Genomic DNA, 26,519 nt, shown 5'->3' on the forward strand with positions numbered 1-26,519 from the left:
ACACCTTGGGAAGTTCCCTTTTGAAAATAAATAATTTTGCTTTCTAAGCTGCCAGATAAAAATTTAATACACCCTTTTAGAGGTTTCCGATTACTCAACATTTATTATTGCAAAAGTTCATATGAAGTACAAGAAATTATTATAATCACGATCAATAGTATAATCAGTTCTGAGGCACCAGTATTGGCCCAGGCTGAAGCAACACATATTAGTACATGGTGTAGCCTCCATAGGCAGCAATACAGGTGCTGACTCTGGGAACCATTTGATCATACAGATGGCAAATACTGTCCTAGAATATGATATCCAATGCCTGCTCAACCTGTTCATGTAGTTCCATAAGAGTTGTTGACTGACAAGTTGCACGAGCCACTTGTTCCATCATATTCTACACATACTTGTCTGGAGAGAAGTCCAAAAGTCATGTTGGCCCAAAAATGTAGAGCACGGTGAATTTCGCAGGAAGTGTGTAGACAAGCACTAGCCTTTTTGAACAGCACATCACCTTCCTCTTACAAAAAAGCAAAGAATGAGTCTAACAACATTCTGCACATACCAAGCACCGGTTAGTGGACCCTCTAGAAACACCAAAGTTTAACAAGAGTTGTAGCTTATTGCACCCCAGACAATAATGCCTGGGGTGAGGCCAGTATGTCTCGGACCAATGCTCTCTACTAGAGCGCACTAACCAGGTCTACAGTATAAATGCAAATGACCATAACTTGCATGCAGGCAGAATCTGCTTTCATCGCTGAAGACCACAGTGCAGTATTCCATTTTCCTAGTGATCATCTGATGGCATCAGTTGAGCTGTGCACATTAATGCTTTGGCCCGAATGTAAGACTGACTAGAGAGGTGTGTGCCTGTAATCCTAACACTAACAACCTGTCTGCAACAGTTTGTGTTTACACCTCTGGCTCACAAGCCATCTTATCTGTGCTGCTGCAGCTGTTCAATCTGCCACTGTTGCCCTAACAATACAACAATTGTGGCAGGTGGCAGGTGGCTGGTAGCTGCATGGATGTCCAGAACCTCATCTATGTTCTCTGAAATGACCGTCCTGCCACTCTGAAGGCCACAATTAGCCCCCTTTCAAACTCACTCAGTTGGTTGTAGGGAGCACAAGTGCGTCTCCATGGCACGATTGCCTGCTTGCTTCACACACTTGCACCACTCTGAGCCTTCTGGCTGCGAGCGTCCCCCTATTAAGGCAAAGATGGCTCTCTGGTAGCTATGTCACAATGTTATCTGTTAGCAGGAGACACTGAAACCATTATCAGTATATCTACTACCCCCAGGTGTCTTAAGTATGCCCTCGTTGGTCAAAATTGACATTTTTCCAAGCAAACTAATTTTTGTCCGGCAGTGTAATACCAGTTGCCATTACTGAAGGAACAAATTTTGAAAACAATTCTATTCTTCAAACTTGAAATAGTTAACGGATTTGAATACATGTACTTTTAGATTTTTAGAAAATGGAATGAAACACTGAAAATCTTTAATGATTTCCATTTTACCAATCAATTTATGTAAATTTTGAAATAAAAATGAAGTCATCCTTCACAGACTGACTTTATCTTAGTCTTGGCAAACTAAGCAAATACATTTAATCTAGTAATTTTGCAATGCAATCCATCAAAGTTGTGGGTCTCCACTTTGTTACACAGCTAAACCACAGGAGCATAGCATTAAATGCAATTAATTTCCATTTAAAAACAATAATTTTAAAGTAGGGTTTAAGCAAAGTAAATATAAAGTCTGGCTTTCCTACTACATAAATAATAACAAAATTGCCAGAACAAGGCATTTGAGAACATGGTACATAGCTGCTTCCACATACCTTCATATTTCATTTAGACAGACCAAACATGCATATTGTCTACCTTTTGAAACCGTTCTTTAAGAATGGTGGTGCAATTCTTGCAGCATCATAATTTTTCCCAGAAATATCTTGGATCCATAGCTACAAATTAAATTAGATGACTGAAGAATGTGCTGTAATATGACCTGACTCAACCTTTGCTAGCTGGCTACTTCTACTTCTCTGTCTGTCTGTCTGTCGTGTTCCTCATTGCAAAGAAATGGCATTCCAGAAACTAAAATGACCAGGGGAAAAGCTTAACAGTCCAGTCATTATGGATTTCCAATTAAATTAGCTGTTTACCTCTTTTCAATATAGTAAATTATTATTCCTCAGGAGGATGTTCCAGAAACAAAAATGTCATGGCCACCTGCTAATCCTACACCAATACCAGCCTCTAAGTCAGTCTACTGGCCATTTCTCCCATAGAAAATGCGTGAAACTAAAATGGCCAGGAAAAAAGCTTGTCAGTTCACAGGCCTAATGGCTCTTTAATTTCCTTAGCTGAATACCACTCTTTTCTTCATGAATATGACAGTTGTAGATACAAAGTGCACAACAATAAAATTAAGTGTTCAACTGCTAACTGCAACATTCTTTTACAGTCATTTTATAATATCCCTATGCACATCCACACTGAAATAATCATTAACAAGTTATATCACACATTGACAGCTCCCTGCAGAAACGTGAAAATAATGCTCCACATTTTCTTGCAGTATTCTGTAAGGGTAGTTTCAAGGGATTGTGCCTTCACATGTAAAGTGTTGTTTGTGGAATGTAACATATGTGATAAAAAAAATCTTGAAACATTACACATCAATATTTAAATTTTTATCATTATTGTATCACTGTTGAACCATTTTATGTAACTATTGTTTGAACAATGGTTTTACTGGACTTTTTAGATGGACTTATTACTATTTCTTCTGAAGTTATTATATGCCCCAAAAATTTAATCTCCTCATTTACAAATTCACATTGTCATTGTTTCAAGGTCATCCCTCCTCTCATTACAGCTTGAAATACATTACATTACCTGCAAGTGTTTTTACCAAGTTTTGATGGCTAAATTGCAATCTTTCTTGTTTACCTATGACTTTATCGAAGGCTCTGATAAAACTGATACTAACATAATTTAATCCCAACAGTACCACTTTCTATTGGTAGTATTTTCATGCAGATGAAAATGCAGTAAACCTTCAACATTCAGATGCTAATGGCACTTGCCAATAGCCTCCAGTTCAATCCAATCTTACATCGTAGAATTTTTTTAACATTTTGTCTAAATTCTTGAGACAGTCTGTTTCCCATTTTACCACTTTCTTCAATGTAAGAGCATCAATCACAACTAACTCCATCTTCCTTGGTCACTATTTTCAAGGGATTATTGTATAGACTGCTACTTCACACTCTTATGCTACATTCAGTCTTCTTATCAGTTTCTTTTTGGACCTCTTCCTTCTTTGAAATATAAATTGGATATGGATGAACAAAATAAGGTTCATGTTCTACCATGCCTAACTTGAGCTCATATTTTAACTAAACCAGGGTTATCAGAATATACTCTATTATAGTCCATTAACACCCTATACAATTGCTGCTTTCGTGATAATGATATATTAATCTGTTTCGCTACTTCCTTTAGATTTTGCTCTCAACCATTAACAGGTTTTACATGGTACTGTTCTTAACTATAACCCAAGTCATAGTAACGTAAGTGTAAATAATCTTTAAGGATCATACTAAAAATACTATTGCTATACTGGTAATGCACAAGTGCAAGATTGATAAGCAACCTGCTCTTTAGAATGGTGCAGACCTAAACAATAGTACAGCTCTGGGGGGCTACAAGCTCAGCTGTAAAGTCATACAGGTCCATCAATTGCCCTATGTATGACATCTATAATGTCATAGGGGGAAGGCGAGGGTTATTCCAATTGTCCTAGTATAGAATGGTAGGAAATTCAAATAGTCAGATTTCCCTACGTATAAAATGGCGCAGTCCATAGCCCAGTTGTCCCAAGCATAAAATTCAAGATGGCGGACCTTTGAGTACAAGCAGAACACGAAGTCTTCATTGCTTCTTTAAATGAACTGATCCTGCTTTTCTGCTGTATTTAGGATGTGATCATTAAAAAGATTTATGACTTGTGAATCATGTCATAGTGAAGTCATTTGACTCAATTCTCATCCTATTTTGGGCATTGGTTGGTTGTCCTCTCCCACATCGCAATCTAACATGCGAGTTTAATTCTGTTTTTGGCATTATTCATTTGTTTGATGAGCATAAAGATCGTTTCAAAAGTATTTATCGGAGTTAACAAGGCCATCTTCTACATGGATGCAGATGGAAAACTGGAGTAAATTTTATCGTACTTGTTGAACTGAAAGGTTACCTTAGCTCAATTTGTTACTGAAAGTTTCCAGGTAGAGATGAGAACACAACATGGCCACAGGACATGCATGCATAATTATTGCCATCTTTCAAGCTTTGAGGAAAGTCAAATCTCACATGAGGGAATGAAAGCATCATATGGACAAATCTCACACAGTTTGGTGCAGTGAAATGAGTGAAGAACTGTTGGTGACAAGATGGGCCCAGGACAACAACTACACCATGAGAACTACACTATCAGAACTCTGACTGGCTCTGATGACAGAGGAACTGAAATCCAGGCAGATTTTACAGGCAGTTAATCACCACAAACCATTACAAACAGATTACTGGAAGCAGAGTTTAAATGTTGAGTTTCCACAAGTCATTTGCTGCTGCACCATAGCACAGAAAAAAATACTTACATGGTTCAAAGTCAGAGTCAACTGGGACAATGACTGGAATTCTGTGGTGTTCAGCACTGAATCTTGCTTCTGTTTGTGGCGTTCAGAATGACTGATGCCAATGGCTCCAAAGATAACATAACATGGTCAGAGTTCATAGAAAGCAGTAATTTTTAAGACACATACACTACTTGAACTCCTGGAATCACAGAGTGGGGAGCTACTGCATATTACAAGAGGGCTCATTTGGTAATTGCCGAATGGAAGCTGAACGCTTGTCAGTTTATGGATAAAATTGTAAACCCTGTTGTCATAGCCTCTAGGACCTAGGTACCAAGTGGCATACTCCAACAGGATAATGCAAGACTGGACATTGCAGTTCACACCATATATGCCTTGAGGAATGTAGGGATCCTGTACTGGCCTACTCACTCCCAATTTGCCACTGCCCCCAACCATGTCTGGGATGTGATGGAGAAACTTGAATAGACAACTGCAGCTGTTCTGTTCCCATTATATGATGAACATCTCCATAAAGTTTGATAAATATCAGACTGGTGCTTTACGATTTAAGTTTCCACTTCTGCCATCGTAAAAACTTTGTAGTACTGTGTATTAGAAGTCCACTCCCCCCCACCAAGTTTCTAACTTCAATACTGTAAAATCAAATGAATCATTTTATAATGCAATGTACTTCTATACACTTTAGTTAGGTTTGTTAACCTACTCCCATAGTTATTGCAGACCACAAGTAATTAGGACCTTCACTACATATACAAAAATACTAAATGTCCCTTTTCCTTTCACAAGATATTCTAATAACGCCACAGATTTAAAGCACTTTCAAACACTGAATTTCACATTAACATCTTATCCTGCCGGACCTCTTATTTTACTCTTATGAGGAATATCTGGAAAGTAATCATTATGCTTTAAATGAAATACTGGCATAATTAAAAAAAAAATATTAAAAAATCTTGACACTGCACCTTTGTGGTAATTCTCTACACAAACACCATCCATATTTAACTGTTATCTTCAAATCCTTCATCAAAGTTGTCAAGTTGGGGTTCTGACATTCTTTCAGATGGATAAAGAGGTGGAACTGACTAGTTAGTTTGTGGGGCCATCCTCCGCAGCAAGCATGTATGCTGAGGTTCAGCCAAGACTGGGCTGTAGAGCAGACCTTCAAAAACGATTTGATTTGAACTGGCAACAGTTCTTATGCTTCCAGTGCATATATTCTTCAAGCATTGTCATGCAAACATACAACTCCACTAATCAAGATACTGTATCTCTTGTTTTGATCAGTTTTTAAAAAAAATTATTCTTGATGCCTCACAGTTGGCTTTAAAACTGATTACCCTTTCACGCCTCAAACTCTAGAAACAAGATTCTTTTAAACAGAAGCCATAACCATTCTGGCTGACAATATGGCATACTGTTTGTTCATTGGGCGAGGCAGTATGACCCCACACTATCGACTGCTGGTTTTTTTTCTGTGTTAGCATAACAAACTTATGATGTCTGGTCACCATTCTGTTTAGTAAGCTGCCTCCTTCAGCTCGGTGACAAAAAGAAAGTACAGACAAACAGTTACCTGTTGAGTTTTGTGGTTCTTGGAAGGAAATTTTAGAACCTTAACAAATACAGAACTTACAGGTTCCTAATTGTTGAGTCAGGGTACTAAGAAATCTGTAGAAAGTTGCTGGACAGTTCAGACTTTGTGAAACATGAGTTTTTAAGTCTTTTTATTCATTTTTCTGTACTAGTTTGTTGCTGGCTACACATGGATGGCCACTTCTGTTATTACTCTTAAATGACATCATTGACACACAATGCCTTCAGCCCTTTAATTTTATTTATATACAAATTTTGGAATTATTGACAGCAGTTTTAAGACTTTGTTATGGAAAATAATGTTACAAAATGGATCTGACATTTGGTGGGATTTTCAGTTGCAGTGATCATTTTGAACAGCTACTGTAGGTAAACAAGAAGCATGTGTGTTTTATTGTGAATTCAGCGGCAAGTACACTGATCTACTGTGTGAGTCAATGTAGCAATAAGGAAGGAAGATTAGAATTTCACAAGATCATTAGAGATTGAGCATAAAATCTGATTAGGGGAGGATGGGGAGGGACACTGGCTGTGGCTTTCCAAAGGAACCATCCTGGCATTTGCCACAATTGATTTAGGCAAACAGAAGAAAAGTTAAATCTCCATGGCTGGATGGGTATTTGAACTGTCACTGTCCTGAATATAAGTCAAGTATGCTACCCACTGCACCGTCTCACTCGGCTTCAGTGTAACAGCTCATCAGACAGTGGTACAGAATTGGGTGAATACGAAGTTTACTGCACACCCTTCAGTTTTCCACTTTGTGGGAAAATGGTGGTGTGAAAGAGGGAGTTCAAAGCTCCAACTGGCCATCCTAATTTACGTTTTCCATTGCTTGCATCATCATCATCATCATCATCATCATCATCATCATCATCATCATCATCGAGCAGATGCCATGACAGTGCCTTCACACATGGCATGACCAACTCCTGCAGTCATCTTATGCACTCTGTCTCTGATGGTACGATATGATATGTAAGTAGTCAAGCAGCCGCTGAAATCTAGCATATTGTGCTCAGCTCCATGTTTCACCACTGAGTGGTCAATTCTGCTCTTTGTCACAGTTTGTCAGTGGACATTCATTTGGATATACAGTTGGTTAGTTGGTATGTCCATATAAAATGCTGTGGAGGAACTGCAGCAGAGATAGTATATGATATGGCTGCTTCCGCTGTAGCCCTATGTCCGATTGGATGTGACTGGAGCAAGACAGATCTTTCACAGGATATAAACATATGTCAAGCAGCTGAGGGTGAGTGTGGCATAGGGATGGATCAGAATATTGTGTAGGTTGAGTGAGTGGTTGGTAGAATGCCAGTTTATGAGAAGTGAGAAAGGATTGTCCTTCATTTCTGCACACAATGGCCTGGCAAAGGACACAATTTGGTCACTCCAGTCCAAGATGATACTCTATGATTGGGTGCTCCTTGGCAGCCGATTCTCACAGCTGGTGGGAGAATTAGGGTGTGTGGAAACATGGCATGGGAGAACTGTTTGCTGACTAGGTTTGGGGGATTGTGTCTGTATGAAGGCATGTAGTGAGACCTACGGCATACTGGACAAAGAAGTTCTTATTAATACTGATGCACTGTCTACTCATGCTTTGACTATATGGCAGAGATTTCTTCCTGTGGAAAGGATGTTGTTGTTGTTGTTGTTGTTGTTGTCTTCAATCCTGAGACTGGTTTGATGCAGCTCGCCATGCTACTCTATCCTGTGCAAGCTTCTTCATCTCCCAGTACCTACTGCAACCTACATCCTTGTGAATCTGCTTATTGTATTCATCTCTTGGTCTCCCTCTACGATTTTTACCCTCCACGCTGCCCGCCAATACTAAATTGGTGATCCCTTGATGCCTCAGAACATGTCCTACTAACCGATCACTTCTTCTAGTCAAGTTGTGCCACAAACTTCTCTTCTCCCCAATCCTATTCAATACTTCCTCATTAGTTATGTGATCTACCCCTCTAATCTTCAGCATTCTTCTGTAGCACCACATTTGGAAAGCTTCTATTCTCTTCTTGTCCAAACTATTTATCATCCACGTTTCACTTCCATACATGGCTACACTCCATACAAATACTTTCAGAAACGACTTCCGGACACTTACAGCTATACTCGATGTTAACAAATTTCTCTTCTTCAGAAATGCTTTCCTTGCCATTGCTAGTCTGCATTTTATATCCTCTCTACTTCGACCATAATCAGTTATTTTGCTTCCCAAATAGCAAAACTCCTTTACTACTTTAAGTCTCTCATTTCCTAATCTAATTCCCTCAGCAACACCCGATTTAATTCGGCTACATTCCATTATCCTTGTTTTGCTTTTGTTGATGTTCATCTTATATCCTCCTTTCAAGGCACTATCCATTCCGATCAACTGCTCTTCCAAGTCCTTTGCTGTCTCTGACATAATTACAATGTCATCGGCGAACCTCAAAGTTTTTATTTCTTCTCCATGAATTTTAATACCTACTCCAAATTTTTCTTTTGTTTCCTTCACTGCTTGCTCAATATAGAGATTGAATAACATCGGGGAGAGGCTACAGCCCTGTCTCAATCCCTTCCCAACCACTGCTTCCCTTTCACGTCCCTCGACTCTTATAGCTGCCATCTGGTTTCTGTACAAATTGTAAACAGCTTTTCGCTCCCTGTATTTTACCCCTGCCACCTTCAGAATTTGAAAGAGATTATTCCAGTCAACATTGTCAAAAGCTTTCTCTAAGTCTACAAATGCTAGGAACGTAGGTTTGCCTTTCCTTAATCTAGCTTCTAAGATAAGTTGTAGGGTCAGTATTGCCTCACGTGTTCCGATATTTCTACGGAATCCAAACTGATCTTCCCCGAGGTCGGCTTCTACTAGTTTCTCCATTCGTCTGTTCAGAATTCCCATTAGTATTTTGCAGCTGTGACTTATTAAACTGATTGTTCGGTAATTTTCACATCTGTCAACACCTGCTTTCTTTGGGATTGGAATTATTATATTCTTCTTGAAGTCTGAGGGTATTTCGCCTGTCTCGTACATCTTGCTCACCATATGGTAAATTTTTGTCAGGACTGGCTCTCCCAAGGCCGTCAGTAGTTCGAATGGAATGTTGTCTACTCCCAGGGCCTTGTTTCGACTCAGGTCTTTCAGTGCTCTGTCAAACTTTTCACGCAGTATCATATCTCCCATTTCATCTTCATCTACATCCTCTTCCATTTCCATAATATTGTCGTCAAGTACATCGCCCTTGTATAGACCCTCTATATACTCCTTCCACCTTTCTGCTTTGCTTAGAACTGGGTTTCCATCTGAGCTCTTGATATTGATGCAAGTGGTTCTCTATTCTCCAAAGGTCTCTTTAATTTTCCTGTAGGCAGTATCTATCTTACCCCTAGTGAGATAAGCCTCTACATCCTTACATTTGTCCTCTAGCCATCCCTGCTTAGCCATTTTGCACTTCCTGTCGATCTGGTGATAAAAGTCAAAATGCAGGTAATGTTTATGGTAAGTGGACTTGATATGGACAGAAGTATGAATGGACCATCAGAGAGGTGAAGATCAATGTGCAGGCAGGTGGCAACTTGGCATGGTGAGGACCAGGAGTGGAATGAGGATAAGGTGCTTGGCCTGGATCCATTTCATGAAACTGTCATCAGTGAACCTGACCGATACAGGAGGTTTGGGATCCTGAAAAGCTTACTCTTAATATTCTGTGCATAGATTGGCATCAGAGGGTGCTGTGTGGGTGCCCACAGTCATGCTATTGATTTGTTTATACATCTTCCCCTCAAAGCAGTTATGTGTGAGAATGTCAGTTGCTAGATGTATAAGGAATGAGGTGATGTGTTTAAAGTTTGAAGAAAATAGGGAGAGGGAGTGTTCTATAACAGCAAGGCCGCAGACATGGGGCTTATCAGTGTAGGGTGGTGATGAGTAGGGAGCCTGACGCATAACGACTTCTCCTTTGAGGGGAAGCTATATAAACAAATCAAAGACATGGCCATGTGCACCAGCCCCTGCTTCCACTACCGTCTGCATTCCCACCTCGTAAACCTGCTGCTTCCCACCAAGCTGTCAGTTTCAATCAAAGGATTGCAAATCTACGTAAGCTAAGTTAGCAGTTTACCATAGGCACTGTACATGTCACATACCAAATAGCATCACAGTTTGTTTATGCTTTTTAATTTCACACTGAGATTGGTAACAATATCGTGACACCACTGCTACCATGATAGTAAGCCAATGACTTAGCATTATCAAGCACACATCTACTACATACCAGTTACATCAGCCAGAGCTGATGTTTGGTTTTCAATAATTATTCTGAAGTTTCTCTTATCTGTAACTCCAAAGTCTGAATGAAGCTGCTGCTGTGAAAATAATGAGAATTGTTTTACAGGAAACTTTATATTCAGCAGAACATTTTCAAATCTTAAATACCTTCAAAATAATGTCCATCAGACAAGAGACACTTGTCCCACCACTTTTTTTCCTCATTGTTGGAAAAAGTTTTTAAATCACTTGAAGTTATGGTGTTCAGTGCCTACAGTCATTCCCCTCCCCCCTAACCCCAACCACTTCTACAACTTTGAAACACTTCCCTTTCAGATTTCTTTTCATTCTTGGAAATAATAAATTTTTTTAAAAATCACAGGGCAGCCAGATTCAGTGAGTAGGATGGGCGAGAAACTGTTGTCATTTGGTTTTTGGCCAACAATTGTCAGACAATGCTGTGTGCATAGTGGCACTGTCATGGTGAAAAGGCCAATGTCCTGATTACCACAATGTGTGTCGTCTTTCCTCATTGCTTCACATAACCGTTTTAGTGCTGTGAGGTTGTAATTTTGGTTAAATGTGGCACCATGGGAAACAAATTAAAGGTGGACGATTCCCTTGATACTGAAAAAACAAAACATTGTCTTCACATGGGATCTCACCTGCACTGTTTTCTTTGGTCTTTGTGAGGAAAGAGTCTTCCACTAGACAGATTGTGGTTCAGCTTCTGGGTTGTATCCATAACAACAACAACAACAACAACAACAACTCATTTCTGGTAATGACATTTTTGCATCAAAATCTGCATCAGTTGCTGACTATTCTTTCCATTCCTGGCACATATGCAAACGACTGTCTCTCTGGTCATCAGAAAGCACACACAGAATGAATTTTGCTGCAATATCTTTCCATCTCCAGACTCTTAGTCAAAATTTGTTGGCATTAACTTCAGGATATTTCAGTCATTACCACCAACTCATTGCCTGTTCCATGATTATTAAAAATTATCACAACATAGAGTTTATCCATGTTTTCATCTGTTCTGGAAGTCAAGCGACATGCTGTTCATAATTTGTCTTCAGTTGACATTTCAACACTTTTAAAACAAAAGAGCCACTTTTGAACACTTGCCTCAGAAGCTCCCTCCCCTTAATCCGTCCAAAGGATTGGATAACATTGAGCTGCTGATTTCATTAACATGAAACAGGACCTGATGTTACAATGTTGGTATGTAAATTCTGGCACTGAAAAAGTGCCGATATATGGAACAACAATTCCGACAACAGTTACCCTGACCATATTAATGTTCCCACACCAATATCAGTATGGCATCTGATACAAAATTGTGGCTAGTGAAGACACCTCGCAGGAGAATTCCAAACCAATGTTCCACCAACTGCCAGAGAAAAATTCTCATTACTTGTGGGCCCTTCCTCGTGTGACTTTTTAAAATTACCATATGTTATTTCAAAAACCTAATTCCCAACTGCCCTCATATTGAAGGGCTTTAGTTTACAGCTATGTCAGCAAAACAATGGCCACCACTCTCAGATATTTTCATTTACAGCAGACAAACAAAGTTTATAGGATGGTTTTTATTCTAAAATGCTCAAAAACATGTTCATTAGAACTTTTCCACTAGCATTGGAAACCTTACAGTGAAGGAAACTGTAAATGCAATAATAAAACTGCTGGACTGAAAGGTAACTAGAACATAAGGTAGAGAAAATGACAGTAAAACCCAAATACTCCATCCAAGTACATACAATTTACAACCACTTTCTGAAGATGATTAACATAAATGTGTGCATCCAGCCAAGTAATCATGATTTTCGAGTTGTTACTTTTTCCTACACTTATAACTCCTCTGTTCTTGTTATTGTGTTCTGTTATGAATAACTGTACATATCATAGTTCAAACAAAAGTTTTTCTATAACACAAAATATTAACAGTTGCCAATCAATTACCAGTTTCAAAAAATTGTCAACCTCTATCATTTGGTGCTGAGGGGAATGCATGTTTTGTCTGTGGCTTAACCACCCTTTCATTGTTTCCTGTAATATTATTACTGTTTAAACTGTACAAAAAGCATTGTTTAGTTCATGTACTGGTTGGACTTTCATGCTGTTATTAATATCATCTTGATAATATATGGTGCATAAAAGAAGTTAACTTGATCAGCCAATCTGTTTAATTTCACAATACATTCTCATACATGATGTGAAATGCATATACACACAAATGAATCTCAATGAATGAACCAAATTACAGATACCACTGACTAATGTACACACTTCTCTCACATACTATCTTTACACAACACAGCAAAGTCAAAATTTTCTGAGCTTTTGTATTCAACCAGACTGAATACATTATCTCTAATAATTCTTTTTACTATACAAAATCTTAAAAATAAATGCTCTTTAGCTACCAAAACAATGACATTCTGAACTACAAAATTGTCCTATATGTGTAACAATGAGAAATACGAGAATTTTCGTATGATAAGTCTTCTCGTAACTTTACAATTGAACAAATGTAAAGATACAACCAAAATACACATCACACACACTTTCACACAGAGAGCTACCACTTAGTTCCAGCACCACGAGGCGAAAAACCAATGCGCACACATGGTGTCATTTCTTTTTCAATAAATACATTGAGTAAATGTAAATTTTTCTTTACCATGAGATAACAACGTTCAGAATGAATTTGAAGTTTCAGATATACAAGAACATTTTCTTTTTCACTAATGGCATACAAGGACGACAGTAAATAACACTGTCAAATAAACTGATTTACTTATTGTCTCTCGGAATGAAATAAAATTCTTGTAGGATATGCCCTTTCCTAGTACAGAGAGAGCAGGTACAACAAGCCAAATAAAAACAAGTTTTTACAAACATTGCATTTGTACCTGTCAAGTTTCAAAAGTTAACTGTATGAAAAGTTAAACTATGAATTGAATCACATTAAAACTTTTCACACACACTTACTCCAAGTTGTGTTATACACACATAATTTTCATTTAGAGATTCTTATTTTCGCATGTGCAAACTGATCATATAGCTTCTTTTGGCAATAAAAATTGATAGATACAAAAATGTCTTTTTATATAGCAGCAGCATCCAAAATAAACTGCAACTGTACAGGGACCTTTAACACACACTAAAAATAGTGTAACAATAGCAACAATGAGTATGAATAAACGTAACAAAAGTAGGAAGCCAATAACACTATAAATAAATATTTCAACAGTACCAGTTCGACATTTGGAAGTTGATATAAATATATACATTTTTCACATTAACTCTACTTTTAATATAATTACACTAAGCCATCTGAATTAAACAACTCACACTTTCCAACAGAATGCTCCATCCATCTAAATGCATTGTTGACAGTCAAACCTGTCCAAAAGGACTTGCTTAAAACTTAGATGACCTGGGCTTCTAACCACCAGCCTTTCATAATGGGGAAAATTTGAGGAAAGGGACTGCATACACACATAGCAAATGAAGGGACGATACTTCTGCAAATAGTACTTCGGAACACATGGACATACATTAAAAATTTGCTTTACCACTTGCTATATGCCTCCATTTACCAATCAATCTGTGCACATCACCTGGCAACAATAATTCCTCATCTCGTTTCCAACAGTGTGGCACTGGACAGGCAATTCCAAAGTAGACTTCATAAAAGCTCTTGCAAAATTTCTTGCAATATTACAAAAAATATAAGCAAGCAAGATTCCATCTACAGACCTTATGCATTTCAAACATACTGGTATGTTACTGAATTACACTTGCTGGTCAAACGCCAACATGATCCCATATGTCAAGAGCACCAGTGTGAATTGACTAGAACTGTTCTGACAGAAGGTCACAGATTTCTTGTGAAACAGAATCTTTACTGGAACGAACTGTCAACCTGTACATCTGAAACACAAAAAAGATGACACTTCATTATATATAAAAACAGCAGCAATAAGGTGTGTCAAAAAATCCAACTGTCCAGATCACATTAAAAAAAGGGAGGGGGGGGGGGGGGGGAGAGAGAGAGAGAGAGAGAGAGAGAGAGAGAGAGAGAGAGAGAGAGAGAGAGAGAGAGATTTAATGTTGCCTGGAGTCAAGTTTTATCAGTAATAATATTTTAGAATTTCTAAGTATCACTTTATTTAGGATTAGTTGGTTGGGGATTAAGCGATTAAAGAGCAAAGTCATCTGCCCCTTGGTTAAGAGGAAGTTCATCTGGAGTTAGTGGTGTCCGCCAGATATTTGATCATTTCATAAAAATAGGTAAGAATGGGTAAAATCAACACATTAAAAGCAATATTGACGCCAAGATGAGAAATAAATTAAGGAGAAATTGAAGTACATTGGTTGTGCCAATAGAATGGGTAGGTTGGTTAGTTTAAGGATTAAAGGGACCCAACTACAAGGTAATCAGCACTTTCTACCTGGAGCAGGCAAGGCAACAAAAAACTATGCGCCAAAGAAGAGTGGGTGAAATACAAAGAAAGAAAACCTCAAGGTCTATCGAAGGTGAACAAAGCCTACAGAAAGGAACAAGAAATAAGATAAGGGGGAAAAGAAGAAACACGGGCAAGGTGACCCATCCAGATAGCAGCCAGAGGCCCTCAAAAGCAGAAACTTTAATAAGGGACATATCCTCCCAACAATACACATTAAAGATTAGATACATGGACCCACCAAGAGAAGCACAGGAAAACAGAGCAAGAACACCAAGTCAAACAGAACTTGTAAGAAGGGGAAGAGGAGCAAAAGAAAGGGTCGGATGAGGGCTGTGGAAGACCACTTAGCCCAGACAGTCATTGTCTGATTGGAACATCAGCGCTCAACAACATGGTCATTGGCACCCTGGTGAAAAGTCAGCATGCCGGTCTCATGGCTGGGGACGAAGGCTGTCCTCCCATGCAGAGCAGTTTATAATGCATTAAAGTCTGTCTCCCTTCCCCATAAATTTAGGGACAAGGCCTGACAGTTTACAAAATTTCGCTACTCTCATAACACTGGAGCCAGTATCAGCAAGGATGGCAAGATTGACACTGACGGCTGCCCTAGTATAAGTACATAGGACACACATTGCCACAATATGCCGAACTGAAAGCAGCACACGACAAACTTTACAGAGTGGTGGATCCTCCTGCCGGAAAAGGAAGCCATGTGTTGAAGGGATACGTCCAATGCGCATCCTGATAAGCAGAACCTCCTTCCACCAGTGAGGCTGACATGAAGTCCACCATGCCTGTGTGGTCTATTTGAGTGACCGCAGTTTGTTGTCTGTCACCTGCAACCATGCAGCCTCCCATTGATGCATGACGCGTCTGTCAAAAAATGATATGATGGTATGCAACACGGTACACTGACAGACAGCACCACCCTGACATGCTTCCTTGGTGGCTTTCTCGCCCATGTCGTTTCCCTGTATCCTGATGGGGTCAGGTACCCAGCAAAAGACCACCTCCTTGCCATGGTGCTGGCACCACTGTAAGAGTCATTGATGAGCTGCATCAGCTGGTCTACTGGATACATTTGGTGAACTGCTTATGATGCGCTAAGTGAGTTGGAACAGACAAGAAACCTTGTACGGTGATGTCTGTGAATATCCTCTAGTGCCATCAGAATGCCATATAATACCACATCCATCTGTATAAACAATGATAAAACTGTGGTACGTACTTAAAATGGACGAAAACAAAGATGTAAAAATATAATCTAGAGTACAAGTTTTCTTGTAACGTGTCAAGCTTAAAATTACTTTGGGCCTCTGGAGACACCAAGGCAGCAATGCATTCCATGCCTGGTTGTGTATTTTGAGGTCTGATAGACCCAGATCCTTGAGACACACAGTAGTACATATTACAAATGGCTTGGTCGCATGGGGCCGATTTCCTGTAACAGCCGTTAGAAGGTGGGTTGGACCACTGCAATAAATGTCAATGACCAAGGTGATGCTGATATTTTCAGTGCCTGTCAAGCCAAAAGGATACGTTGTTGAATCCAGAGCTGTGGTTCACCTGCCTCTGTACACAGACTCTGAAATGGGCTGGTCTGAAAGGCTCCAGTTGATATTCAAATGCCCTCGGGGGCGGATAGCGTCTAACATCTTGAGGTAGGAAATACACGGTGATCCATAGACCACACTGCCATAATCTAAACGTGCTTGAACAAATTTCCTATAAAACTTCAGTAGGTGGGACCAGTAAGATCCCTATGTTTTTCCACAACGTAATTTGAAAATATTCAATGACTGGAAGCCCTTTGTTTGTAGGTCTTTCAGGCATGAGAGCCAAGTTAATTTCAAGTCAAATAATAAACTCAAAAAGTGTACAGCTTCTTGAAAACTTAAAATATTGTCCCCCATCGTGAGCACTGGTTGGTTAAAACTTTGATGAGCAAGAATTAAAATTGACACATGTAGTCTTCTCCGGTGAAAATCGAAAACCAGTTGTCCTGGCCCAGGTTTCCAGCCTCCTAATAGTCAGCTGTAGCTACCTTGTCATTGTTGTATGATCAGCGGAAGAGTAGAAGACTGCAAATTCATCCATAAACAAAGAGCATTTGACAGGACTCCTGAGTGTGGAGAAAATGCCATTGATAGTGATGGCAAACAATGTGACATTGAGTACATTGCCTTGGGGAACCCAATCTCTTGAACACAGCAGCAGACAAGGCATCGCCAATGTGATATCAAAAATGCTGGTCCTCAAGAAAGGATAGGACAAGAAGCGGCAAGCATCCACGTGGACCCCATTCATGAAGTTGCCAAAGGATTAAGACAGAAAACAAACAAACCACATGGTTTCAACGTAAGAAGGACTCCTATATCGCTGCTTCCAGTAGAATTAGGTTGTCAGGGGTGGAACGATAGCACCTGAAACGGCACTGGGAGCGGATCATGTGACCTTGGATTCGAGCAGCCAGGCAAGGCAGCAGTTGACCATGTGTTCAAGAGTCTTATCCATACAACTGGTAAGGGCTACACTCTTAACTGTTGGGGGCACTATGGTCCTTGCCTGGTTTCCAGAATGGAATTAATATTGCCTCCTTCCAAGTCGTCGGGTACTGTCCATTGAACCAGATCTGATTTAAACAAAAGAGAAGCTGTTCTTTCACTTCAGGGCACAGATGACTCAGCATGGCATAATGGATCTCATCAGGTCCTGGAGCAGTGTCTCCCGCTGCAGAAAGAACCAATTCCAGTTCCCACATGGAAAATGGAAGGTTGTAAACTTCCTCATTATGTGAGTAATAATGGAGCTTCCTCATCTCCGCAGTCCCATGGAACACCTAGAAAGCAGGAGCTTGTCTGGATGACTTAGTGACACGGTAAAAGTGTTCAGCTAAAACCCACTGCCCTTGCCTGAAATCCACCTCATTAAATTCCCAAACTTGCACAGAGGAAGTGAACCAATTAATGGCAGTCTTGAATTTCTTCCGGGAAGCCCTCTTCCATTCTTTTATCACTCGCTTTGCATGTGCTCTCGCAGATCTGAAGGCAGAGTTTTTCTATAGTTGGATGGTGTTTGAAATTCCATGGAGTAGTTCTTCTGGCCCTGATTGCCAGTCGACAGTCGTCATTCCACCAGGTCATCGTCTGAGGCCGTTACTAGACTAGAGGATGGACTCCATGGCAGCCATTTGGATCTCACAAATGATATAGGCCATTGTCTCCTATACACAATCCTTATGTTCAAAAACAGCCTGTCGACTGTACTACAACCACTTTGCACTTTGTATCATCCATGTTTGTGGCCTCCTCTCAGCCACTGTCCAACTCAGCAGACAGGTCCACACTGGGAAGTGGTCACTTGAATGTAAATCCGTAGCCACTTCCAAGTGAACAGAGATTGCAATAGCTGGGGTAACAAAAAAAAGTCAATGGCTGAAAAAGACTCTGCAGCTGTGTAAAAGTGTGTCATGTGACTCAAGTTTAGAAGGCAGATATTCTCAAAATGGCGAAGTCACTTGATCATCCGACCCCTGGAGCAAGTGGCAGCGAAGCCACACAGCACATTGTGTGCACTGAAGTCCTCCACAAGGAGGAATGGACTTAGGTGTGCCCAAGAGTTCTGTCAGTGCATCTGCATCCAAAACAGCATTAGGTGGGTAATACAAAGAACACACTGCTATGTTAAAGGGTGTCAGCTGGAACGCACACAGCAGTTGCTTGCATGGTCATGGTACGAGGACACGAGAGGAGTGGCATCAGTCATCAATGAAAACAGACACTGCACCTTTAGCTCTGTCTCCTGTAATATTGTCCTTTCTGTAACCCCATAATGCAAATGTGTCAGTGAGTAAGACAAGTTTCTTGTAAGCAGATGATGAACTGCTTCTCCTGGACCAGTCAACAGTCGTCTTTCCACCAAAGTACAGGTCGTCGTCTTTCAAACTTTGAGCAGTATCCATTTAAATTCCACTGCAACGCAGAAGTCCCTATGGGAACCACTGTTTAGTGGTCGTTGGTCTTTTCTTTCTCCCTAGGAGAGGTCAGGGGGAATGTTAGGAGGTTCCCGTCTCTCCGGTCCCTCTGATTGGAAGTCCACATCCTCGGAGCATAGTCCCTAACTGAAAGGAAGAGAGCTCACCAATCCGAAAGTTTAACTGCCACTTTCTTCGACTTGGAACTATTTTTTTAAGGCTTCTGATGGTGAGCAGTGGCATGCGGCTTATGTGGTAAGCCCATTGTTGACAGCTTCCGAATGGTTTCTGTTTCAAGTGCAGCGTTTCCCCCATAGGTACACCAACAAGTGCATGTGCTCTTACTTTAAGCTATGTTCTGAGTTTGCGTGGAAGCATCACACTTGGCAATTGTTGACTTAAGGGCTGATGCAAAAGAAGTAGCAAATATCACAGGTCGCATATCTTTGAAAGCTTTTTTAGCTTCACCATACGATATGCGTCTCTAATTTCAACTCCTGAATTTTCCTTTCCTTGTTGTAAACCTCACACTTTCTCCTCCACACTGGGTGATCCCCGGAGCAGTTTACACATTTCAGAGGAAGTGTACTACAATTTCCTGATGCGTGACCTGAGCCTCCACAATTGTCACACATAGCTCTCCCATTGCATCCCATAGTGGTCCTGGAACAAACCAAGTAACGGGACAAGGGTTTTGCCCCAAGCCTGCGGGCCTAGCTGTCTTCTCAGGGGGTAGCAAGGGTGGTTGGTTGTTGGACTTAAAGGGATGTCACCTGTCCCTTCAGTCTACCTGTACTGAACCAGGAATAATCCTCAGGAGAAGGATACAAAAGGCAAATAATGAGAAGCCCAATTGTAAGCAAGATACAATAAGACAGAGAGAAAATCAAAGAGAAGTATGAGAGGAGTAAGAGGGAGTAAGATGGTCGAGATACTCTGCCCAGAATACAGCTGGAGGTCCCCCGAGCATGGCATGCAATGGGAGATTCAGGGCTAGAGAAGGGGAAGAATGAGGAGGCAGGGATAAGAGCAGATGGAGAACCATTCCTTTCAGATGAGATGGCCGCAGAAGAGTGGCCAGAAGTGTGGAGCTTAGCATCCTTCACGTGCCAAGTGTCCATCCTAGCATCACCCACTCTGATCAGGGGTCACCCTGTGGGCACTACACCGCCACAGCAAGGGCCACCTGGCATAGCGGTGCAACGAGTTCCAATGCCCCAAAAAGATGAGCAACCACTCCTAGCCCCGGGGGGGGGGGGGGGGGGGGGGGGGGGCCCTCGGCCAGATGGGTACATAACAGCCCTATCACATGGGCTGGCTGCTGGGGACAGGAGGGCAGAGGGAGAAAGGAACCCACAAACCCATGCTGGAGAGACTAGGGAGAGAGTTCTTCCTCAAATGTCTCACACTATGGCAACATTTTAGAAAGGTGACAAAGAAAGATGGGGTAAGAGCACAAATGTGAGACAGAAGAGCAAAAAGGAATAACAGAACCGAGCAAATAGCCAGACTGTCATCAAAGGAAACACTGAGGAAGGAAGAGGGGAGGTGAGGAATCAGGATCAGAAGGATTGCATATAGGGAAGGAATGCAGCCCAGAGAGAAGAAGGCTGCAATGGCTCAGGGCTCCATGCGCACCACCTATGTACCCACAGAAGAGCTATGGGACCCCAGCTTAAAGCAGCTGGTAGGTCAGAGCAGATGAGGGGTTCATCTGTGATGACAAACTGCATTCACAGCCTACCTCCTTGGCAATATGTTGAAGGGCAATGACAATTACAGATTAAACAACGTAAGCCTTTGACGGCTACAGGCGTACACTCTGCATTCCATGATGAGCACAGCTAAGTTGTCGCTGTGATGCTTGCCTAATACTGCTACCTAACCTGAGAGATGGCGTTGTGGCCACTATGAAATACTAATCAGCTGATTTCAAGAAAATTATTTGGTGAAAAAAATCTGATGTTGGCATACCTACCTTACAGTCCAATATCTTTGGTCAATAAAGAATAATTTCTTTCATTATTTGTCATAGGTACCATGCTGCAGTAAATTAAGTAAAGTATTGGGAAAAATTTTAAAGAGGTTGCAGAGGTAAAAATGCACTATGTGAACTTTGTGTACTGTTGATTTTAGCTCTTTCATTGCTATGTACAGAATGTAGATAAGGTATTGAAATTTTATTTAAAACTTAGATCAGAACAGTATCTTGTTTCATTCTCATGTTATTGGTTTTTATATCTGGCACATGTTTTCACACAGTGTGCCTAATTCCATCCCTATATATCAGTAAACATGTGGTCATAAAAATGTTTTATGATACTAATTTTTTTTCTTTTTTTTGTTCATTGAAATACAGAACTAACTCACCCACAGCAGAGTTAAGGTCAGCGAAACGGTATGCACAAACACATCAATAGTGCTTAAGGGAAAACTCAGAAGCAACTTTTAAACATGTCCTCAGTGTCTGGGGAGCATATTACAAGTTAACTCATCCATTGCAGACAAAGGGTTAATTTAAGAGTGAGGTTAAGAGCATTAATTGTTTGTGATAGGAGTGTCTCTCTCTCTCACTCTCACACTCACTCACACACACACTCACTCTCTCACACACACACACTCACTCTCTCACACACACACACACACTCTCTCACACACACACACACTCTCTCTCACACACACACACACTCTCTCTCACACACACACACACACACTCTCACACACACACACACACACACACACACTCTCACACACACACACACTCTCTCTCACACACACACACACACACACACACACACACACTCTCTCACACACAGACACACACACACACACACACACACACACACACACACACACACACACACACACACACACACACACACACACACACACTCTCACACACACACACACACACACACACACACACACACACACACACACACACTCTCTCACACACACACACACTCTCTCACACACACACACACTCTCTCACACACACACACACACACACACTCTCTCACACACACACACACACACTCACTCTCACACACACACACACACTCTCTCTCACACACACACTCTCACACACACACACACTCACACTCACACACTCACACACACACTCACACACTCACACACTCACACACACTCACACACTCACACACTCACACACTCACACACAAATGACCGTTTATAGCGAAAACAGCCCTGAGGAGATAACTACAGAAGTCAATCAGTAACCATAAACAACCATACAAAGAATGGACAGTGAAGCACTGTTTTGAAAACAGATCCGTGGAGGAAGAGAAGAGATGGAATAGCAACTGACAAAATAATTACAAATATATGGAAGAGGGTAGTTCAGACAAAGGCGAGAGAGGGAAGAAACCTGTAGCAACATAACTATTAGCAGCAGCTCTGGAGGAATTTTACAGTTAGGGTGGGGGTGGGGGGTAGAAGAGTAAAAATGGCATGAGGATGTGGTAAACTAATAGGATTGGCTCTGGGACACTGACTTATTTTTTTTTAATGAAAAACTAGGGGTTTCTCTGTGGGTGATTGAGGGATGCTAGAAATTAATGGGGGAGGCAACAAAACAAACAAGACGATCAGGGAAAAGATTGGAGTGGAAGGTGTAATTACGATTGTAATGATAATGAAATGCAGGGGGACAACTTTCAGTTACATGGTAAAGTCTAGACATTTACCTGTAGAGGATCACAAACTGATTAACATCATTATCATCAATGGAAGAAGTAGGAAGTCTTTCTGTAAATTTACATAAATTGAATACAAAGCAGTACAGGGTTATTACAAATGATTGAAGCGATTTCACAGCTCTACAATAACTTTATTATTTGAGATATTTTCACAATGCTTTGCACACACATACAAAAACTCAAAAAGTTTTTTTAGGCATTCACAAATGTTCGATATGTGCCCCTTTAGTGATTCGGCAGACATCAAGCCGATAATCAAGTTCCTCCCACACTCGGCGCAGCATGTCCCCATCAATGAGTTCGAAAGCATCGTTGATGCGAGCTCGCAGTTCTGGCACGTTTCTTGGTAGAGGAGGTTTAAACACGGAATCTTTCACATAACCCCACAGAAAGAAATCGCATAGGGTTAAGTCGGGAGAGCGTGGAGGCCATGACATGAATTGCTGATCATGATCTCCACCACGACCAATCCATCGGTTTTCCAATCTCCTGTTTAAGAAATGCCGAACATCATGATGGAAGTGCGGTAGAGCACCATCCTGTTGAAAGATGAAGTCGGCACTGTCGGTCTCCAGTTGTGGCATGAGCCAATTTTCCAGCATGTCCAGATACCCGTGTCCTGTAACGTTTTTTTCACAGGATAAAAAGCGGCCATAAACTTTAAACCGTGAGATTGCACAAAACACATTAACTTTTGGTGAATTGCGTATTTGCTGCACAAATGCGCGAGGATTCTCTACCACCCAGATTCGCACATTGTGTCTGTTCACTTCACCATTAAGAAAAAATGTTGCTTCATCACTGAAAACAAGTTTCGCACTGAACGCATCCTCTTCCATGAGCTGTTGCAACCGCGCCGAAAATTCAAAGCGTTTGACTTGGTCATCGGGTGTCAGGGCTTGTAGCAATTGTAAATGGTAAGGCTTCTGCTTTAGCCTTTTCCGTACGATTTTCCAAACCGTTGGCTGTGGTACGTTTAGCTCCTTGCTTGCGTTATTCGCCGACTTCCGCGGGCTACGCGTGAAACTTGCCCGCACGCGTTCAACCGTTTCTTCGCTCATTGCAGGCCGACCCGTTGATTTCCCCTTACAGAGGCATCCAGAAGCTTTAAACTGCGCATACCATCGCCAAATGGAGTTAGCAGTTGGTGGCTCTTTGTTGAACTTCGTCCTGAAGTTGTTTTTTTTTTTTTTTTTTTTTTTGTGGTTTTAGGGCGCACAACTTCAATGGTCATTAGCGCCCTGACTACTCTAAGAATGCACCGCGAGGCACAAGTTGACCACAACAACTAAAAGGGAAAACACGATAAAAGACAGACTGACAGGCATAGGATTAAAAAACAGCATCATCAAATGTCCTTAGCGACGTTTGTCAAATTGATAAAACGAAGAACACGAGCAGCTGCTCGTGGGTCATCCGCTAAAATGGCATCGAAAGTATTTGGCAGGTTAAGATCGAGGCGCAGTGTGTTAAGATCTGGACAGGACATTAAAATGTGTCTAACCGTCAGCAAGTGCCCACATGGGCAGAACGGCGCCGGCGCAGCCGTCAGCAGATGGCGATGGCTGAACCGGCAGTGTCCAATTCTTAACCGGGCTAAAACGACCTACTCCCGCCGAGAAGGGCGTGAGGAGGACGTCCAAGCCACGGGAAGAGGTTTTAAGGCCCGAAGCTTGTTGTCGGTAAGTGCAGCCCAATCGGCATGCCACAGAGATAAGATGCGCCGACAAATCACCCTGCTAAAATCGGACGAAGGGACACAACAAGAAGCTGTCCGAGGCTGGAGGACCGCAGCCTTGGCCGCGGCATCTGCAGCTTCGTTCCCAGGGATACCGACATGGCCAGGAACCCACATAAAGCTAACTGGAGAACCGACGTCCACCAGCTGCTGAAGAGAGCGTTGGATCCGGTGTACGAAGGGGTGAACCGGGTACGGATCACTGAGGCTCTGGATGGCGCTCAGGGAATCTGAGCAGATGACATAAGCAGAATGTCGGTGGCGGCAGATGTAAAGAACAGCCTGGTAGAGGGCAAAGAGCTCAGCTGTGAAGACCGAACAATGGCCATGGAGCCGGTATTTGAAACTTTGTGCCTCGACAATAAAGGAACACCCGACCCCGTCATTGGTCTTAGAGCCATCTGTATAAATGAAAGTCATGTCGATGAACTTCGAACGAAGTTCCAAAAAACGGGAGTGGTAGACCGAACTGGGAGTGACCTCTTTTGGGAGCGAGCTGAGGTCAAGGTGAACGCGGACCTGAGCCTGGAGCCAAGGTGGCGTGCGGCTCTCGCCCACTCGAAAGGTTGCAGGGAGGGAAAAAGTAAGGTGTTGAAGGAGGCGACGAAAGCGAACGCCAGGGGGTAGTAGGGCAGAGACATACAACCCGTATTGACGGTCAAGAGAGTCGTCAAAAAAGGAACGATAAGACGGATGGTCGGGCATTGACAGTAGCCGACAGGCATACCGACAAAGCAGTATATCGCGCCGGTAGGTGAGTGGCAATTCGCCAGCGTCAGCATGAAGACTCTCTACGGGACTGGTATAAAATGCTCCGATCGCAAGTCGTAAACCCCGATGTTGTATGGAGTTGAGGCGGCGTAAGATGGATGGCCGTGCAGAGGAGTATACGAAGCTCCCATAATCCAGCTTGGAGCGGACGATCGACCGATATAGACGAAGTAGGACGGTTCGATCCGCTCCCCACGACAGACCACTGAGAACACTGAGGACATTTAAAGAACGGGTACAACGGGCGGCCAAATATGACACATGTGGAGACCAGCTAAGTTTCCTGTCAAATGTAAGGCCTAAAAATTTGGTTGTCTCCACGATTGGGAGAGCAACGGGACCGAGTCTTAAGGACGGTGGGAGAAACTCTTTGTATCGCCAGAAGTTAATACAGACCGTCTTCTCGGCAGAAAAACGGAAGCCATTGGCGACACTCCAGGAGTAAAGACGGTCAAGAGAACGCTGAAGACAGCGCTCCAGGACACGTGTACACTGCGCGCTGCAATAGATGGTAAAATCGTCCACGAAAAGGGAGCCTGATACATCAGCTGGGAGGCAATCCATTATTGGATTGATCGCGATGGCGAAGAGAGCGACGCTCAAAACTGAGCCCTGTGGCACCCCATTCTCCTGGCGAAAGGTGTCGGACAGGACAGAACCCACACGTACCCGGAACTGTCGATCCATTAAAAAGGAACGAATAAAAAGAGGGAGGCGACCGCGAAGGCCCCATGTATGCATGGTGCGGAGGATGCCCGCCTTGCAACAGGTGTCGTAAGCCTTCTCCAAATCAAAGAACACAGCCGCGGTCGGGCGCTTCCGCAAGAAGTTATTCATAATGAAGGTCGACAAGGTAACCAGATGGTCAACAGCAGAGCGGCGCCTACGAAATCCACATTGTACATTGGTAAGTAGGCGTCGAGACTCGAGCAGCCAAACCAATCGAGAGTTAACCATTCGCTCCATCACTTTACAGACACAGCTGGTAAGCGAGATAGGTCGATAACTGGAAGGCAAGTGCTTGTCCTTCCCCGGCTTAGGAATCGGGACAACAATAGACTCGCGCCAGCATGCGGGAACATGTCCCTCAATCCAGATGCGATTGTATGTACGAAGAAGAAAACCTTTACCCGCAGGAGAAAGGTTCTTCAGCATCTGAATATGAATAGAATCTGGCCCTGGAGCAGAGGACCGTGATCGGCCAAGTGCGTTTTCGAGTTCCCGCATGGTGAATGGGGCATTATAACTTTCACAATTCGAGGAGCGGAAGTTAAGTGGCCTAGCCTCCTCTGCCTGTTTGCGGGGGAGGA

The 26,519-nt window shown here is 42.0% G+C and overlaps 1 protein-coding gene across 1 annotated transcript in view; it reads right to left on the reverse strand.

Moving 5' to 3' along the window:
* Window positions 1-12,701: 12,701 nt before the first annotated feature.
* Window positions 12,702-26,519, reverse strand: part of LOC124621796 (AP-2 complex subunit alpha) — a 340,383-nt gene continuing 326,565 nt past the window's right edge. The window contains exon 19 of the mRNA XM_047147228.1: window positions 12,702-14,472. Within this exon, the coding sequence (XP_047003184.1) occupies window positions 14,395-14,472 (78 nt within the window). The 3' untranslated portion in view covers window positions 12,702-14,394. The remainder of the gene's footprint in view (window positions 14,473-26,519) is intronic.

Source organism: Schistocerca americana, chromosome 7 (genome assembly GCF_021461395.2).
Source record: "Schistocerca americana isolate TAMUIC-IGC-003095 chromosome 7, iqSchAmer2.1, whole genome shotgun sequence".
Lineage (NCBI taxonomy): Eukaryota > Metazoa > Arthropoda > Insecta > Orthoptera > Acrididae > Schistocerca > Schistocerca americana.